The sequence below is a fragment of the Wyeomyia smithii genome, chromosome 3 (assembly GCF_029784165.1).
Source record: "Wyeomyia smithii strain HCP4-BCI-WySm-NY-G18 chromosome 3, ASM2978416v1, whole genome shotgun sequence".
Classification (NCBI taxonomy): Eukaryota; Metazoa; Arthropoda; class Insecta; order Diptera; family Culicidae; genus Wyeomyia; species Wyeomyia smithii.
The window spans coordinates 185012463-185026871 of NC_073696.1; the positions used below are offsets into that span (position 1 = coordinate 185012463).

Sequence of the window (14409 nt, forward strand, 5' to 3'; positions counted from 1 at the left end):
CAGCGGCGTTGTTAAGTTCAGGGCGAAACCAAACCTTTTTGGTAAAACTCTACATCTGGTATGTGGTTGAAAAGAGAAATTTACTTCTACCTGTGGATGACCGGGCAAATTTTGTTGAAGAAAGTAGTTGTTTCTCAATGGCGTGATTGAAGAATGCGGGGAAGGAGCTGAAAGTGCTGCGAAGATGTAATTTGAACCCTTTAATCAAAACCAATGAACTGATCACCGTGAAAATGTGTACATAGGACCTCTTATGCACGAGGCGCGATTTTGGGAAATCAATCTCCTCTGTCTTGCAGATGTGACCAGGATGGAGTGAAAAAGGAAATCGTTAAAACAACCTTCGCTCCATCTTATAGTGAATTTCTATATTCCGCTGGGTCAGTACAGACCTAATCAGGAATAAAAGAACTAGGTACATAGAGATTTACGACGCAAGTTAGAAAGAGATACTTGTCAGATTGTTTTGATTGCTATATTCTGAACACATTTTTGTAAAAGTTGTGAAGTGCATTTTTTTCAAATGGATTTTAAATCAAAAGAGGAAAACTAACTTTTTCAATCACTATTCCATTGCTCAGCGAATTTTCATACTGTTAGTTCTATTATTCAATGTTGCTTCCTGGAAAACTAGGATACAAAAAACCAATTTTTATCATCATGAAAAGATGCATGTGGAAAAGTTTCAATGTGATTTATTTTTTGCTGTCAGCTTGTTGTGTTTGTGTTTGAATTGAAATATTCGATAAGTAAATATTCAATTTGTTCTTTTGTAGGTCCTTTCGTACGTGTAACTTGATTCAAGATTTAGACAATGCCTAAGCTATTTTTGGCTAGAATAAGAATCATAGTATCATAACGTTCCGTCCAGTTTCTTACATTTTTGCCTATTGCTAATTTCCCGTATGTATGTGTAAGTGTTTTGATATGAATTGGAACTTTTTTAGAAACATGGTTCAGGAAACCCGATTTCTTCCCAAAGCACTCACAGCCTCATTGATATAGCATGGTAATATTAATATTTGTTCCTTTTGCCAAAATCTAATTTAAATCCTTAAGCAAAACTTCTCTGGTTCTCCAGGTCTTTCGAGATAAAATCAAATTCTCCTATAAGCCCAGATTTAACAATGTATTTTCAGACGCTAGACACTCTGACTCAACCAATCGATTCAATTCCAGAGACTGGGCAAAACAAAAAACTTTTCACCCATGAAGGTGAACCAGAAGATTTCTTTCTCATTGTTCGGCATTTTTGAGTAAATAACATTGTTGTTTTTTATTTTGCTACGTATATATAATGGAATTCTTATCACAAATATAATGGAATTGTTATCCACATTCACAAACAAATTCACCGAAGCAAAAAGCATCGAGACAGATGTTCTGCTGATCTCAAACTGATTTTGTATGCTTAGATTTTTTCAACATGAACGCAATAAATTATTTTAATTTCTAGGTACAACATCGTCATATGATTTTGCAATTCTATTCCACCAAATTCCCACGCAATGCATTATGGTTGAGCTTGTTTCTTACTATCTCGCAATTGCTTAATATCCTATAACTTTCGCAACCTGTTGGAATGGGTATGTATAAGAGCAATCATAGTCAAGCAGTCATGCATACGAGAATAAAGTTTGTATGCTTCATCTGTTTGTTGTGAGTGTAAAACAAACATACAGTCCAAAATGCATACATTCCAAGATACAAAAAAATATTTCCGCCACAGCAAGTTGATAAGCGGGATGCATGTTTACTGTTGGGGCTTGCCCTTGCTTGTGAATAACTTTCATAACCAGTAACAAGGCAACGGTCGACAAATATGTTGAGCTATTGAATTGGTTGGAGTCGATTTTTATGCGAGGCAGAGCAACTATGTACCCGAGTCGTTTATCGATTATTTCGACCAGTTTATTGCTGATGCTACTGTTTGGTGTCGTAAAGCGTTGCGAGGGGATCGTCGGTGGAATACGAGCGGCGCCACCGCCGGTCGATGATCCGGTGGTTTTTGTGCGGTATGTGGGAAAATCCGCCCGACTCGAAGGAACTCGTAATCGGCAGACTGGTTTGTACTCGTTTCGGGGACTGCGCTATGCGGATGCTCCCATCGGGGAATACCGCTTCCAAAGGCCACGTTTCAAGCGATTAAGCGGTGACATAGATGCAATTAATAATGGTCCGCCCTGTCCTCAACCGGAGCCGAACAATCCTTACAGAGTGGTCGGAAATGAAGATTGCTTGTTACTGAATATCTTTTCTCCTCAAATGCCTGATGAATCGACCGGTTTGCCGGTGGTTATATGGATACATGGCGGAGGTTACCGTTATGGATCGGCAGCACAATACGGAGCAGAGCCATTAACACAGAACGGGGTAATATTTATTCCAATCCAGTACCGTTTAGGATCGTTTGGTATTATCGGCGATGGAAGCAGAGATTTTTCTGGAAATCTTGCATTGCTCGATATGGCAACTGCGGTACGTTGGGTGAAGGATTATATTTCATGGTTCGGAGGAGACCCTAATCAAATTAAGCTGATTGGACATGGTTCCGGAGCGACGGCAGCAATGATTCTATCGTCAGCCGCAATGTCGCGCAGTTCAATTACTGGAGTTGTTGCAATGTCGGGTTCGTCATTGCAGCCCAATTCGTATGATTCAGAACCGACAGTATCTTTGAATGAAATTGTTTCAGCTCATGGATGCTCAGCTGGTAATGAAACCGAAATTGTGCAGTGCATGAGAGAAAAGTCAATCGGTGACATTATTAAAGTTGATAGTGAACTGCAAGTAAGCCGTTTAAGTGGAGAAAAAGTTGTGAAATCATTAACCGGAAATGCCGGCATTAGTCCTGCCGTAGAGCAGCGGGACGATGATCGAGGCTTGATGGGCATTCTAACGGAAGAGCCTGCAGTGACTTTGAAAAGTGGGCACGCGCCTAACGTTCCTCTGCTAATTGGAGTAACGAAAGATGAGACTGCTAACGGGATAGATGTCGAAGAAGTTGAAAAGTCATTTACAACAGCTTCGAATTTCCTTAAAAGTGCTAGCAAGTCTGTGGGACTGGATGATTTCTTGAACTTGAATAAATCTGTTGCACTATTGGACTCACTGGGTGGTGTGTTGAATTTGTCGAAATATTTAGAAATACCGAAGTCATGGAACGTAACAAAGGTTTTCAATAAACTAGTGGAAGCGACCACCGATGCTGTATTCAATTTACCCGCTGTAGTTACAGCGCAATCTTGGAATCAACTGTCAAAGGCTTATTTCTACAGCTTTGAACATCGATCAGAAAATACAAATGGAGCGGATTTTTTTGCCGGTCTTCCAATTGTGTCAAAAAGAAACTCGACCGTTCGAACGGATGTTGTAGGGCATGGGGACGAATTGGGAATACTATTCGAAACACATGACATATATGGAAATATGATTGAAAAATCTGCACTAAAATCCAAACGCGACCTGGATTCGAGACAGGCATTTGCCACATTCATCGCTAAGTTTGCGTACATGAATTCCAGCATTAAAAGAGAGGATAGCTTTTTCAAGGCCTTCACGAGCAAAGGCACACCGTACATAAAAATTGGTGAGAATATATCTCTAGAAAATGATTTCAGGTAGTCAGCAACTCCGTGTGAAAAGTCTGTGCTTGCATAAAGAAATGTTTTTTTTTTCAGATTCTGTCAGCTGTCAATTTGGGGAGCTCAGCTTGAGGCACTAAAAGCAACATCTTGTAAGTTCTTAGCGGATGGACTTGAGGATTTGAGAAAAGTTTTGAGTGGAATTACTGGAATGATCACTAAACCTCAAATTCCATCGCAAAAACCGGCAAAAGTTCTTGGTATAATTTAAGCTCTGTTTTTTTTTTTGTATTTTGCTATATTCTTTAATGTGGTTATGTGAAATTAAAACGTGAGAGTTCACTACTTAAAGCGTAAAGCGTGTGTCGTGGAATGTCCGGATTTCATTCTACTCTTCTTAGATATTCTCTATACTAAATGAATTTTATTCGAGTTTTCTTGTATAGAAAAATACATTTCTGAAAACATGGTCATCTCTGTAAAAAGATAGTCTGTTATTCTGAGTCAACTTTGTATAGTACTATGTCATTTAACAATGATTTACTTCCAGAAAAGTTTTGTTTTCAGAAGCATGTGACTTTTATCAATTACCCAAGGCCGAATCTGCATTACGAGGAATAAGATATTAGTCCAGCGGTTCTCAACCTGGGGTACGCGTACCCTTTTTTGTAAGATTTGGACCACTGCGACCACTGTGTTGATCTTTTGTGGTATTACGCGTACCCTTGGGGTACTCGAAAGCCTTTAGAGAGTACGCGAGAGAAAAATCAGTAATGGCGGACAAAGCAATTTTTCTTTAAAATACTTCATATGTTGTTCAATCTTGCTTTTAAGACATGACTGTAGCAATCAAACAAACCATAGTTCAACTTGAAACCTGAAGTAGACTACCACAACATGATCTACCACTACTCTCTCCCACTCTGCGAGAACATTCCAAGCGAGGGGGTACAATCGCTATGAAAAATATCGCTAAGGGGTACGCGGACGGAAACAGGTTGAGAACCGCTGATATAATAAATAAATGTTGGAAATGCCTTGAACTTAAATACGTTTGAAAATAAATAGTTTTTGCTTATCGAAAAAGAAATACAGCAGAAGGGGACATAACACAATAAATCGATGTCGATGTCGCCAACAATAATAAAAAAGGAATTGTGCAGTGTCTAAAACGTTGCTAAAACGCAGGCTTTGTTATCTGGAATCGTTCTTACAAAAGAGATCACCTTGTAGAAATCGTAGATACATTGTCGTACGTACTCGTTCTACAGGATGATATTAAATCAGTATTCAATCTGCACCCCCAGGAAATCTATATATGGCATCGATTTTTTCCACAGAGTGTGTAGACTAAATAAAAACCAAAAGAATTCAAAGGAATCGAACTAGGTAATGCAAGATATCGGATGGCGTGGGTGAAGTACTGCTCAACCGTTATATAAACAAAGCAGGATATGGGGTTAGCAGAGGGAACCCTAATCAACTCTGTCGTTTGAGGCAATGTTTTTCTAACGAGGCGTATAAAACCGTGGAATAATATGTTAATGTGCTTCGCTGTTATACCGATTGATCAAAGCAATATACTACACGAAACAAAATAGGGTAACCACCCCAAAACTCACCCAGATTATCAGGTTCCAATCCTTCGAAATGATTTATTCGGTAAAGGGTAATAAAATTAGTGCCCAACTCAATTCAATTAACATTATTACAGAAGTTTTAATCGGAACAAAATGTGGCATTGTAATTTTGTGTAACGGTATAATTGAAACATGAAATAAAATACATATTGCAATACAATCAATTGGTGAGGTATATTATACCTTTAGCAGATGAATTGGTTTATTGTAGGGGCCTTACCCCAGCAAAAGATGTGCAATCAATCTTGGTGTAGCTGTTAAAGCAGAACCTTGAACATCCATTATTGCATGGATTGTTGATTGCTTTGCCGTACATTTTTGCTAGCTTACGTAAAATAGCCTTCTCATCATACATGCTGCGATTGCATACGGCCGGGAAATTTCACCTTGCATCCCATCTCTGCCAACTTTGTAATTTCGAGTGAAGTTCAGTGCAGTAAGAACATGCTCTTTCTGGAATGGACTTGTGTATAGCACTCCTGGTTATTTGGTAATTGAATTAGGTAGTCTTCTTCGGAGATCGGTTGCTACTAAAATTTGGTTATTACGCACTTTCAACGATAGTTAGAAGTCTAATTTAAACTACTTCTATTCAATTGTTTCTGTTCCGTTTTAACTTGTCCAGCGGTGGGTTGTAGTTAACACATTGTTTTCTGATGCCCCGTTCGGAATACCCGAAAGAATTAGCGATGTGCTGGTCAGTAATAAAATAGTAAACAAATTGAAATTTTCCTTTATTATGTTACGTTTCTTCACCTGGGAGGTTAATATAGCCTAAAGACCATATGAACGAACCAACAGAAACAAAATAAGCGCACGACTTTTCAAACTTTACTATTTAACGCCACATAAAGCTTAGTATCAAAGACATCTAATAGCTGACTTACGGAAGATCTACTTGCTCCTACGGTACGCTTTCCACAGTCCACCTTATTCGTACATTTGTTAGCATCCATTTTCAGAAGCTTTTCATACTTGATAAATAATCCGAAGTAAATCACAAAGTATCTACGCGGAGCAAAGGAAATTTCAACAGTTATTCTCCGTGACCAAATAGCAGCCATTATCAAGCTAATCTGAAGTTTTTGTGACAAGAAAAATTAATAAGGAGTGTCAGGCTAGAATATTTTGTTTATTACGTCCGGAATAATCATCGGCGGCAATCATAATGAGAGCCGAAACTTTATTAAGACTATGACAGAGCACATTGGGGATTACTTGCGGTATTTCCTCGTTTTTGCTGATTATAAGATAGAGACGGTCAAACGACGCAGTGTCAACAATCAGGCAACGATGAATGAGGCGATAAGCTGTTGTGTCGCGATGTGTAAAGTTGTTTTGGTGGAAAATGCTGAGAGCTATAATAAATAATAATGAATTATGAGTGACAGCTGGGGTGCTTTCGGGTGGTTTTTTGCTGCGAGCTGTGGGAAAAAGTTTCATTGCGGCTGTCTGGTTTCAGTTACTGGAACATAAATTAATTTTCTAAGTTTTTCAGTCTTCAATCTTCGTCAGGATATTTTTTCTAGTCATTTCGATGCGGATACCAGATGCATTTCATTAGGTTTCGTAGCTGGAGGCTATCGTTAAAGATATCATTTTTTAACAACTTCGAAGTTTTTTTGCTTAAGCAACGAGACTCTAAAGGACTTTTTTTGCTTCTATCAATTATATTTATTTCATTATGGCGCAGTTTAAACAAAATATTGCAGTGTCTTTTAGATTTTATTATAGTTCGAGTTTATTAATAAGAAAGTTTCATATTTGTTTTTGATATCGTGTCGAGATTTAGCGGCTTGGACTTATTATGCAAATAAAATCAATTTTCTATGAGGATGCACTGATAAAATCAATGTAGGTTAGAACAGTGTGAAATGAATGCGAAAATTTGGGCACCGATCAGTAGCAGCGTTTTTCCCGGAGTTGCAAATTTGTTCTGTGATCAAAATCTTCGAAACATATGATAATGCAGCTCTGGCTGTCAGTCTGTCTGATCCATATAGGCTTGGAAACTACTGAACCGATCAGCGTGAAATTTTGTATATAGGGGTTCTAGGGGCCGGGAAAGGTGACTAAGATATTTCGAGACCCTTCTTTATTCTGAAAGGGATCGGTCCCATTAAATAAAACTCAAATTTCTGCACATCCCGAAAACTAATCAAGTAAATAAAATATTTCTATGGTGGTTCAACAACCCTCCCTCTTCCATAAATATACGAATGATACACAAGTTTCTGCACATCTTGGGAACTATGGGCCGAAAATATTTCTATAGTGGTTGGACACCCCTCCCTCTTCTGAAAGGCAAGGGTTGCATACAAATGAAGCACAAATTTCTGCAAAACACGAGAATTATTCAAGAAAGTGGAACCAAATTTGGCATGTTAAGGATTTTGGGAGCACGAAAAATTTTTATGGTGATTTGACACCCCTCCTTCTTCTGCGTAGGATTCGTAGGTCGTCTCCAACCTGATCGATCCACCTTGCCCGCTGGAGATCTACCGGTCTGATCAGCACCTTGCAGATGGTTAACTTGGTGTGGTGACGAATTCTACTCGATCGGAGCGTCCTCCGGAGACCGAAGTATGCACGATTTTCTACCATAATGCGCCGTTGGATTTCTCATTGTCGGTAGTTTCCAGTGAGCTCAGGTACACGAATTCATCGACCACCTCGATTTCAGCACCACCAACTTGAGGTGGGAAGTTAGCATTGTCTTCTCGTGAACCTCTTCCTTTCATATTCATCGTCTTCGATGCATTTATGACCAGTCCAATCAATTGGGCTTCGGCCTTTCATACGATGTACGTATCCGCCATTTTCACGAAGTTCCGAGCCACAATGTCGATATCGTCGGTGAAGGCAAACAGTTGAACCGACGTTTGGAATATCGTGCCACTCGTGGTAATCCCCACTGTTCTAATGACACCTTCCAGGGCAATGTAGGCACTAGAGACCATCACCTTGCCTTAATCCTCTTCAGGTTTCGAAGGGGCTCTAGAGTGCCCCCCATAATCGAACTACACACATCACTCGATCCATCGTTGCTGTGACCAACCGCGTTAGTTTGTCTGGAAATCCGAAGTCGTGCATAACTTACATAATTTACGATCGTTAGTATGCCGATTTGATATCGATGAAAAAGTGGTGTGTGGGCACGTTGCATTCGTGGCATTTCTGCATAACACCCATGAATCTCGCATAGTAGTGCTCCACGAACTACTTCGCAAATGGTGATAGTCGACAGCAGAGTAACGTATGCATTAAATAAAATAGACATTTTTTATTGATTTTTGAGAGCCAGTGGCGAATTTAAACATGCCATCCCTATCTGATATATGTTCACTGTTTATAAAACGAGTTTGAACGTGATTTGCTCAGTATTTCTTTAGCTATGGCGAAGAGTGTGCGGAATCTCCGTGCGATGGTTTGTTCATTCAAATCATTCCACCCTAATCCAAAGAAGTCGTTCATAGTTAATCATTTTGTTTCGGAGGGATATTCAAGATCGGGTATTTATAAGATTCTTGCGTTGCTGGACAAAGAAAAATCCATCGAAAGAAAGCCAGGAGTGGGCCATCATACGGTGCTGACAGACACCAAAGTACAACAGAAGCTGAGAAGGATAACCGAAGGCAAAGTGGCGAAGTCATACCGGTCGTTAGCTAGAAATTTTGGAACAACCGGTCGAACGGTAAAAAAATATTTGCGGAACATGGACATTGTCATGAGGAAGCGAAAATCTAAACCTGAAGTGTCACAACAACAAGCTGAAACCCAAAAACGGCGCATAAGAAATTTTCCCAGCCAAACGACACGTTAAGGTGTTGATGGATGATGAAACTTATTTGACTCTGGATGGCAACGATTGGCAAGGAACTGGATATTTCACGTCTCCGCATAAACCTGTAGACGACAAAGTGAAATATATTTCGCATGCAAAGTTTCCCAAGAAAGTTCTCTTGTGGCTAACCATAAGTGAAAAACGAATGTCAAATCCAATACTTTTCCCTTAAGTCAGGCAGTTAATGCGGAGGTTTACAGCACCCAATGCTTACCTGAAGTCTCCAGGTTTATAAAGAAGTTCCACGGAAAAGATGATATAGTGTTTTGGCCTGACCTTGCATCATCACATTACGCAAAGAAGTCATTAGAGGAAATGAACCGTTTTACGATACCTGTGGTACCCAAGGATTCCAACCCTTTCAACATTCCGCAACTACGTCCAATCGAAAATTTCTGGGCTAACCTGAAAAGAAGAATCTATGCAGACAATTTTGTGGCCAAAAATACTGATGAACTGATCAAGAGGACGAAGAGTGTACTAAAAAATATCCCAACAAGTCTTTTTTCGAGTTCTATGGCTAATGTTCCAGCTAACTGCCGCAAAGCAGCCAGAAAAGGCGGAAATTTGTTATTGTAAGGAACAATACTTATTCTCCATGCAAACAAAAAAAAAAGGTTCGAATATATGTATTGTGGTTTTATATTCAGCTCACTTTGAAAAATGTCTACTTTATTTAATGCATACGTTACCTTGTAGGCGGCGTTTAGCAGAGTGATTGCCCGGCAGTTGGAGCACTCCAGCTTGTCACTCTTTTCGTAGATGGGACACAAAATACCTTGCATCCACTCCTCCGGTACTCGTTTTTCCTCCCAAATCTTGACACGGCCCTAACCAGTGTTTCTCCACCGTATTTCAACAGCTCGCTGGGAAGTTGGTTAGCTCCAACAACTTCATTGTTTTTCAGCCGGCCGATCTGCTCCTCCACCTCCAGGAAATCGGGGGATGATATCATGTTGTATTCTCCTCGTGCATCAAGTTCAGTTGCAATAACGTCCTCGCGCTCTACTGCATCGCCGTCAAGATGGTTATTCGATCACCTCACACTCGTCCGTAAGGAGATTGCCGTCCAAGCTCCTGCACATATTGACCTGCGGCACGTAGTCTTTACGGGAACTGTTCAGCTTCTCGTTGAACTTCCGAGTGTCGTTAGCTTGGTACAGTCCTTTGCTGGCGATTCTTCCATCGAAGGACTGAGTTTTGGCTATTCCGTGATCTCGTACAGTGTTGCAGCATTCTCGCTCGTGCTGCATTCTCCTTGACAAACTGTTTGCATTCGCCGTCAAACCAGTCATTTCTATGATTCGGAGCCCTTGTACCTAGTAGCGCAACAGCAGTGCTACCTATGGCGGATCGGATGCTCCTCCAGCAATCTTCAAGAGTAGCTGCGTCAAGCTGCTCTTCCGTGGATAACGCTACCTCTAGCTGCTGCGAGTATTCCTGTGCAACCCCGGCGTTCCGCAGTTGCTCAATATTTGGTCGCGGCGTTCGACTTCGGCGGGTGTTATACACTGTCGATAGTTTTGAGCGCACGCAAACAGCTACTAGGTAGTGGTCTGAATCTATGTTTGCCCTGCGGTAAGTGCGAACGTAGATGATGTCGGAGAAGCATCTGCCGTCGATCAGAACGTGGTCGATTTGATTCTTTGTCTGTTGGTCTGGTGATCTCCAGGTGGGTTTGTCGATGTATTTGCAGGGGAAGAAGGAATTTCGGACTACCATACCACGTGAGGCTGCAAAGTTTACGCACCGATGACCGTTGTCATTAGACACGGCGCGCAGGTCATCTGGCCCGATTACCGGTCTGTACATTGGCTCTCGTTCTACGTTACCCTTCATGACTCCAATGAAGACTTTCATGTCCCGTCGTGGGCAGCTATCGTAGACCTGCTCCAGCTATGAGTAGAACGCTTCCTTCTCGTCATCGGCTCTTCCTTTATGTGGGCAGTGCACGTTGATAAACCGGCCCTTTATCCTCGATTTGCACATCCTTGCGTTGATTGGCTGCCCTATCACGCGTTGGCGCATCATGCCCAGTACTATGAAGCCGGTTCCCAGCTCGCCGGTGGTGCCACAATTCTGGTAGAACGTAGCCGCCCGGGGTTCGCTTTTCCATACCTTCTGTCCTGCCCAACAAAGTTCCTGCAGCGCTACGACCTCGAAGTTGCGTGGATGTAGCTCGCCGTAGATAATCCTTTCGCATCCTGTGAAGCAGAGCGATTTGCAGTTACATGTCCCAAGTTTCCAATCGTTAGTAAAAACCAAATTTAGCATGTTTTGTGGCTTGTGGGAGCAAGAAAACCAATTTCTGTTCCTCTACTGGAAGAGAGGAATCCCATACAAATAAAACACAAATTTCTTCACAACTCAAGAACTAATCAAGTACTTACTTTACTTTTACTTTGTTGGCTAACGGACCGTTAACCGGTCTAGGGCCGAACGAATTAAAGATGCCCAGCTTCTTCTGTCTTGGGCAGCCGCTCTCCAGTCTCCTCGTACACCAGCAGATCGTGCATCTTCTTCCACTGCGCACATCCACCTCGTGCGAGGCCTACCACGGAGTCGACGGCCTCTTCCTGCTTCTCTACTGAAGATAGTTTTGGCGGCTCTCTCGTCAGGCATCCTGTCATATGTCCAGCCCACTGAAGCCTTCCACGCTGTATTACCTTCACTATATCAGCATGTTTGTATACCTGGTACAACTCGTAGTTCATGCGTCTGCGCCACACTCCATCTTCTAGTTTACCGCCAAGTACCGATCGCAGAACTTTACGCTCAAAAACTCCGAGCACTCGTCGAACAGCTTCCTTCAGCGTCCATGCTTCATGTCAGTAAAGGGTCACTGGGAGTATCAGCGTCCTATACAGCGCTAGTTTTGTGCGAGTTTGCAAACTACGGGACCTTAGCTGGTTATGCAGTCCGTAAAAAGCCCTGTTTGCAGCTGCAGCTCGTCGCTTGACTTCACGACTCACATCGTTGTCACATGTCATAAGCGTACCAAGATAAACGAATTCGTCAATCACTTCAAGTCGTTCCCTATCTATCTCCACCTCAGCACCAACACCACGGGCACTCCCACGCTCTCTGCCAGCTACCATGTACTTCGTTTTGGCAGAGTTAATGACTAGTCCCAATCTCGCTGCTTCTCTCTTAAAAGGTACGAAGGCCTCCTCCACGGCCTTACGGTTGATACCGATGATATCGATGTCGTCCGCAAAGCCAAGAAGCATGTCAGATTTCGTGATGATCGTACCGTTTCTTTCCACATTTGCTCTTCGTACTGCACTCTCAAGAGCGATGTTAAACAGTAGGTTGGAGAGCGCATCCCCTTGCTTCAGTTCATCCAACGTTACGAACGCGGCTGATGTTTCGCCAGCTATCCGCACGCACGTTTTTGATCCCTCCAGTGTCATACAACTCAGCTTAATTAGTTTCGTAGGGAAACCATGTTCCAGCATGATCTGCCACAGCTCGTTTCTTTTCACTGAGTCGTATGCCGCCCTGAAGTCCACTAACAGATGGTTAGTCGGTAAGTTGTACTCCCGGAACTTATCGAGGATCTGTCGCAGGGTGAAAATTTGATCCGTCGTGGAACGCCCTTGTCGAAAACCAACCTGGTATTCGCAAACAAAGGATTCCGTTAACGGTCTCAATCTGAAGAACAGGATACGGGAGAGCACTTTATATGCGGAACTGAGCAACGTTATGCCTCGATAGTTGCCACAATCCAATCGATGGCCCTTCTTGTAGATAGGGCATATGAGGCCTTCCAACCAGTCGTTCGGCATTTGTTCATCCGCCCAGATCCTTAGTATTCCTTAGTATCTGGTGGATCGCATAGTACAGCCGCTCGCTTCCCGCTTTCAGAAGTTCGGCCGGGATACTGTCCTTCCCAGCGGCCTTGACATTTTTCAGCTCACTAATCGCCTTTTTCACCTCCTCCTGTGTTGGTGGCTCTACAGCTTGTTCGTCACTCATAATCGTCATCCTGTTCTTGCTCTGCTCATCCGGCTTCTCACCGTTCAATAGCGCCTGAAAATGCTCCTTCCACCTGGCTGCAACCATCGGTTTATCAGTGAGCAGGTTGCCGTCCTTGTCACACATGACCGGCACAGGGGAATTCCTGCTTCTGACTCTGTTGACAGTTCTATAGAATCTCTGCACGTCGTTTTGAGCATAGCTGTTCTCTGCGCTGGCGAGCACCTGCTCCTCGTACTCGCGCTTCTTCCGATGGTGGGTTCTATTCTCGGCAGCTCTTGCCATCCTGTACCTCTCTCTGTTCTGACGCGTAGCCGCAGTGAGCATGCGGCTCCTGGCACGGTTCTTCTCATCTGTCGCTCTCTGGCACTCTGCATCGAACCAGCCATTAGGCTGTCTTCCACGCGTCGTACCTACCACCTCTCTCGCAGTCGTTTCGATGGCTCCGTGGATACTGCTCCACAGCCCATTTATGTCTTCCACTCCTTCCTCCTGCTGTTCTGCGATCCGTTGATCCAGCTCTCTGGCGTATTCTGCTGCCACGCCATCAGCTTTCAACCGCTGAATGTTGAAACGCGTCGTCTTCTTTGTGCGAGATTTCAGCACGTTCGACAACCGTGCGCGGATCTTATAAACGACGAGATAATGGTCAAAGTCAATGTTTGGTCCCCGATAAGACCTAACATCAGTAACATCCGAAAAGTGCCGACCGTCAATCAGTACGGGATCGATCTGGGAGCAGGCTTCTCCATTTGGATGCCTCCAGGTGTGTTTCCGAATATTCAAACGTGGAAAACAGGAGCTACATATGGCCATTCCTCTGGCCGCGGAAATATTTATCAGCCTCAGGCCGTTTTCATTGGTTGACGAGTGGAGGCTATGCCTTCCAATGACCGGACGAAAGCATTCCTCCCTCCCAACCTATGCGTTTGCGTCTCCGATGACGACTTTTACGTCGTGTTTTGGGCACTCGTCACAGATTCGCTCAAGCTTGTCATAGAACTCATCTTCGACTTCATTGGATTTGTCGTTTGTCGGTGCGTAGGTGTTGATTAAACTTTAGTTGAAGAATTTGCCCTTAATCCTCAACACGCATATACGGTCATCTACGGGCCTCCACCGGATGACTCATGTTTTCTGATTTCCCAGCACTACGAAACCGACGCCCCGTTCCGCTGCTTTGCCGCCACTGTAGTAGATGTGGTACTTGAAAGAAGTGCGTGCAATAGGGTCTACTGCACGGAATTCCCTTTCTCCGGATTTGGCCACCGAACCTCCTGAATCACTGCGACTTCGACTCCCTGCTGCTGTAGTTCTCGAGCAAGCAAGCCAGCCCGCGCCGGTTCATTGAGAGATCGGTCGT

General features: G+C 43.0%; 2 protein-coding genes across 3 annotated transcripts in view; one reads left to right on the top strand and one right to left on the bottom strand.

Moving 5' to 3' along the window:
- LOC129726733 (acetylcholine receptor subunit alpha-like 2) overlaps positions 1-14409 on the bottom strand; it is a 61222-nt gene that overhangs the window by 26419 nt on the left and 20394 nt on the right. The gene's annotated exons all lie outside the window — the stretch shown is intronic.
- On the top strand, positions 1814-5371 carry LOC129726732 (carboxylesterase 5A). The gene is made up of 2 exons (XM_055683772.1): positions 1814-3620; positions 3681-5371. The coding sequence occupies exons 1-2, from the start codon at positions 1858-1860 to the stop codon at positions 3853-3855; spliced, it is 1938 nt and encodes a 645-aa protein (XP_055539747.1). The 5' UTR covers positions 1814-1857; the 3' UTR covers positions 3856-5371.

Excerpts from the sequence above, each read along its gene's own strand:
- LOC129726732 (XM_055683772.1), top strand. The coding sequence starts at position 1,858 with ATGCGAGGCAGAGCAACTATGTACCCGAGTCGTTTATCGATTATTTCG. Across the intron at positions 3,621-3,680 it reads TCTCTAGAAAATGATTTCAG|ATTCTGTCAGCTGTCAATTT; the intron begins GTAGTCAGCAAC and ends TTTTTTTTTCAG.